General features: G+C 49.8%; 1 protein-coding gene across 1 annotated transcript in view; it reads left to right on the top strand.

Annotated features, from left to right (window-relative positions):
• Positions 1-257: 257 nt before the first annotated feature.
• Positions 258-5,000, top strand: part of LOC311328672 (dystrophin-related protein 2-like) — a gene marked incomplete at both ends in the record, with an annotated part of 16,551 nt that continues 11,808 nt past the window's right edge. The window contains one exon of the mRNA XM_084462615.1: positions 258-414. Coding sequence (XP_084318741.1) covers positions 258-414 — 157 coding nt within the window. The remainder of the gene's footprint in view (positions 415-5,000) is intronic.

Consider the following 5,000-nt stretch of genomic DNA (forward strand, 5'->3'; position numbering starts at 1 on the left):
AAATCCATTCGGTCTCAACAGTTGCTCTTGACTCTGACTTGGTCAACGCCCCCCTGCAGAGTGGCGTCCTCATCTCTGATCAGTACAGTCTGTTCCTGCCGTTTGTTTGGGTTCAGCGTCTCCTCTGCTGCAGGAGAGCGGTCGGCAAATGTCACTCGTGACGAGCGTCTGGCACGCTGCCCGGCGGCCCGCTGAACTGAGCCGTGCTTCTGTGTGTGTGTGTGTGTGCGCGCGTGTGTGTGTGCGTCTATCGGCAGGGTGCGTCTGGAGGCCTTCTCGGACAACAGCGGGAAGCTGCAGCTCTCCCTGCAGGAGATCGTCGAATGGCTGACGGTGAAGGACGAGGAGCTGTCGGACCAGCTGCCCATAGGGGGCGCCGTGGGGGCGGTGCAGCACCAGAGCGAGTTCCATCAGGTACGTTACTACGGTAACTGTTTACAGGTACGTTACTACTGTAGTTGTTTACAGGTACGTTACTACTGTAGTTGTTTACAGGTACGTTACTACTGTAGCTGTTTACAGGTACGTTACTACGGTAGTTGTTTACAGGTACGTTACTACGGTAGTTGTTTACAGGTACGTTACTACTGTAGCTGTTTACAGGTACGTTACTACGGTAGTTGTTTACAGGTACGTTACTACGGTAGTTGTTTACAGGTACGTTACTACTGTAGCTGTTTACAGGTACATTACTACGGTAGTTGTTTACAGGTACATTACTACTGTAGTTGTTTACAGGTACGTTACTACGGTAGTTGTTTACAGGTACATTACTACTGTAGTTGTTTACAGGTACGTTACTACGGTAGTTGTTTACAGGTACGTTACTACTGTAGATGTTGACAGGTACGTTACTACGGTAGTTGTTTACAGGTACGTTACTACTGTAGATGTTTACAGGTACGTTACTACGGTAGATGTTGACAGGTACGTTACTACGGTAGATGTTGACAGGTACGTTACTATGGTAGATGTTGACAGGTACGGTCCACTAGGGCCCAAGCACAACATTCACAGCAGCCTTGGAAATCAGTTGGTTACTTTGAAGGAAAAAAACTGAAATCCAAAAGTAATTTTCGAAACATTTGATGGCATTTGATAAATATCAGGTAAATGTTTGATAGATATGCTGGATAGAGAAAGCGTTATGTTTTCTAAGCCGCAAACTATCATATTTCAAAGTCTCCAGCTGAGTCTCGTTGGTCAAACTAAGCCTGACGTCCAATCACAGCCCAGTAGGCACAGACATTTCTGTGTAACGTTTCTGAAAAGAAGAGAGTTCCTGGGTTACATCTGAATACTGCAGAGCTAACCTTAGCTTAACCTGTCTAATGTAATCACATCACTGGTAAAATAAAGCTAGTAAAACGGAAGGTAAGCACTTTGGGAGTGCATACCTCCAACCCATATTCCGCTACCGCTAAAGTAATTTACTTTGATTCAATTAGCGAGCGCTTCGATTCCTGACTCCCTTAATTTGGCTATCCATCAAAATAATGGCTTCGTTCTGTGTTTAAGTCCGCTGCTGTTTTATCTCGGGTGGGTGGGGGGGGGGGGGAGATGTGAGGGAACAAAATGGCCGGCCTGTGTGTGTCCTAGCTACCCAGTGGCGAGGTGATAACTCAAAGCCCCTGGACTGAGTTTCCCAGAGGCATCGTAGCGCTACGTTCATCGCAAGCTATGGCGTTCATCATGATACGATGAACGTAGCGCTACGATGCCTCTGGGAAACTCAGCCCTGGACTGTCGTTCGCCGAGGGAAGTTCCCAGCCGAAATCTTTTTTAATTGACATGTTGAAAAGCCTCTGTCTGTTCTGTGTTGATGGAGAGGGGAATAAAGCCAGGGCAGACAGAGGTGAGGAGGGGGAGGAGCCAAGAGACGAGGCCGTCGTCTGTCCTCACTAAAATGAACGGGGCAGCGTCTTGTTTTCCACTTCCCCGGGAAAAACACACACACACGCACACGCACACACACACACACACGCACACACACACACACACACACTGTGTGATATCTCTCATGAACACAAACAGTGCACTCAGACACTCAAATAACAAGTATGCGCACACACACACACACACAAACACACACACACACACACACACACAAACAACACCATAATTGGCCCTGTGGAACCACAACAGAATCTTCAGCCCTGCTCCAGTTCTGTGTGCTGTCAGCTGGTGCAGTTTCTCTGAGCTGAAAGCCAGACTCACAGTAAGACCCCCCCCCCCCCCCCCCCATCCAATCAAATCAGCCTCCTAATGGAAATCACCAGATCCATCTCTCCCTCGCACACGCACGTGCAAGGGAGAGAGAGAGAGAGAGAGAGAGAGAGAGAGGGAGAGAGAGAGAGAGAGAGAGAGAGAGAGAGACCAGTCACTTCTCCTGCCTGTTTCCTGTTACTTCGGCTGGACCTGCAAGAATCTATTGCTTAGACCGTGAAGAGTCTGTACCCTCCCTCCCCCCTCAACACCCTCCCTGTACCCTCACCACCCTCCCTCCCCCCTCAACACCCTCCCTGTACCCTCAACACCCTCCCTGTACCCTCAACACCCTCCCTCCCCCCTCAACACCCTCCCTGTACCCTCAACACCCTCCCTCCCCCCTCACCACCCTCCCTCCCCCCTCAACACCCTCCCTGTACCCTCAACACCCTCCCTCCCTCCTCAACACCCTCCCTCCTTCCCTCATTGTCTCTCCCTCTCTCTCTCTCTCTCTCTCTCCCTCTCTCTCTCTCTCTCTCTCTCTCTCTCCCTCTCTCTCTCTCCCTCTCTTTCTCTCACACACTCCCTCTCCTCTCTCTCTCTCTCTCTCTCTCCCTTTCTTTCTCTCCCTCTCTCTCTCTCTCTATCTCTCTTTCTCTCACACACTCTCTCTCTCTCTCTCTCTCTCTCACACACACTCTCTCTCCCTCTCTCCCTCTCTCTCTCTCTCTCTCACACTCTCTCTCTCTCTCTCTCTCTCTCTCTCTCTCCCTCCCACTCTTCTCCTCTGGTCTTTTCTCCCTGAGATGCAGTATTCCTAGTTCCTTTCTAATCTTCGGTGTGTAAGAAGCCTCAGCTCCCCAAGCGCTACGCTGCTCTCAAACTTTTCACACAAAGCTGAGGGGGAAATCGCATTCCAGTTCTCAGTGGAGAATTACAGCGTTTTAAGAAATGTGAATTATTGATACTAAGTGGTTTATTCCGCTGTCTTTTCGGTGTGTGTCTGTGCGTGTGTGTATGCGTGTCTGTGTGTGTGCGCGCGTGTGTGTATGCGTGAGTAAGACAGAGTGTGTGTGTGTGTGTGTGTGTGTGTGTGTGTGTGTGTGCGCGTGTGCAGTACGCACCTATTTGTGTATGCGTGTGTGGGTTTGTGTGTGTGTGTGTGTGTCTGTGTGCGCTGTAGAATCTCTTCAAACACAGCCGGCACTGAGGTGGATGAAAGGACGATGTCGTCTGTTTTCAGAGAAAGCTCCGAGTCGCAGTCTCCCCAGAGGCCCCTCCCCCGGGTGGTAAACGCGGCGCCCTTCACATTTGGAGGTGGGGGGTTAATGAAGTCACATCCTGCTGTGGGCGATCCCTCTGTCATGGATAATGGATCTGGGGCTGATCTGAGGACCTCATTATTGTTCTCTCAGCCAAAGACGGAGCCGTACACTGTGAAATTTAGAATTAAAGTTTTATCACGGTCGTGGTCGGCTATGTGAATCTAGCAACCACACCTTGGGAATACACTCGCGGAACATAAGAAAGAGAGAGAGAGAGAGAAAGAGAGATGATACAAAGAGGGGGCGAGAGAGGGAAGAGAGAGGCGACGAGCGAGGGGGAGACAGGGATAGAATTAAAGAGACAGAGTGAGAGAGAGGAGCAGAAGAAGAGAGGTTTTTGATAGCTCACTGGGAGACCTTATCTGGGGTCTGCAGCTCCCAGATGCGACACACTTTTTTTGCACAAAAATAGAGAGTGCCCCGTGCACAGCATAAAAATGTGCAGGTATAAAGACAACGTTAATCAGAGAAGTAGTAACATACCGCACTCTTAGGCAGGGATCTGATCATGAATTTTAATAGAGCGATGCGTTTCGCATGTTGCTTCGTCAGGCTCATAGAAAGCACAGGAAATGGATGGTACTGTATATATAGGTAACATCACTCAGATAATCATCAATTAATCAATCATCAATCAATTCAATTACATCCCTTTGAGAAAAGATAATGGACTTCAATAAAGAACTTAAATAAAGCGTGCAGTGACAGAGGATAACAGGTTTACTGTACAACATCACACCTTCGCAGTTTACTGTACGACAACGTTTTTGCATGTTTGTTTAGCTGCTCTGGTATTTGGTTTCCCGTTCTGACGAGGTGGGCGTCGTCCGGAGCGCCCGGCGGAGAGACCTGCCGTCTAATTGGCTGAGACGGACTGACCTCCCCGCTGTGCCGCTCGCCACGGGGAACGCCCGTTTGTAATGTCCAATTTACAACTAAATTATAATCTCTTCATGCAATAAGAGGACTGAGGCCTCTGGTTATGGGTAAACGACTGTGAAGGCGAGGTGGGGGGAGTGTATTATTTGACCTACAGTAGAAGTAGGTAGAGAACCAGGATTAAGTGTTGAAGGCCGACACCGACGGTCTTTAAGGCCCAGGGGAGCAGCTTTGGTGGGTCGGGGTCTGTGTGTGGATGTTCTCAGCCCAAGGCTTCAGTGTGTGCATGGACAGAAGCCGGAACAGGAGCAGGGCTTTCCAGCTAATCGCTGCTTCCCTGTGAGCTGACCAGCTGACCAGCTGACCTGTTACTACGATGAAACCTGGCCTCCTATTCCGCCATAGGCCGTCACTGAGCCTATCCTGTGTGGCCCTGCCAGTGACTCGCTGCCGCTGTGCGTGTGTGTGTGTGTGTATGCGTGTGTGTATGCGTGTGTGTATGCGTGTGTGTGTGTGTGTGTGTGTGTGTGTATGCGTGTGTGTATGCGTGTGTGTATGCGTGTGTGTATGCGTGTGTGTGTGTGTGTT

The sequence above is a fragment of the Borostomias antarcticus genome, assembly GCF_949987555.1.
Source record: "Borostomias antarcticus genome assembly, contig: scaffold_752, whole genome shotgun sequence".
Lineage (NCBI taxonomy): Eukaryota > Metazoa > Chordata > Actinopteri > Stomiiformes > Stomiidae > Borostomias > Borostomias antarcticus.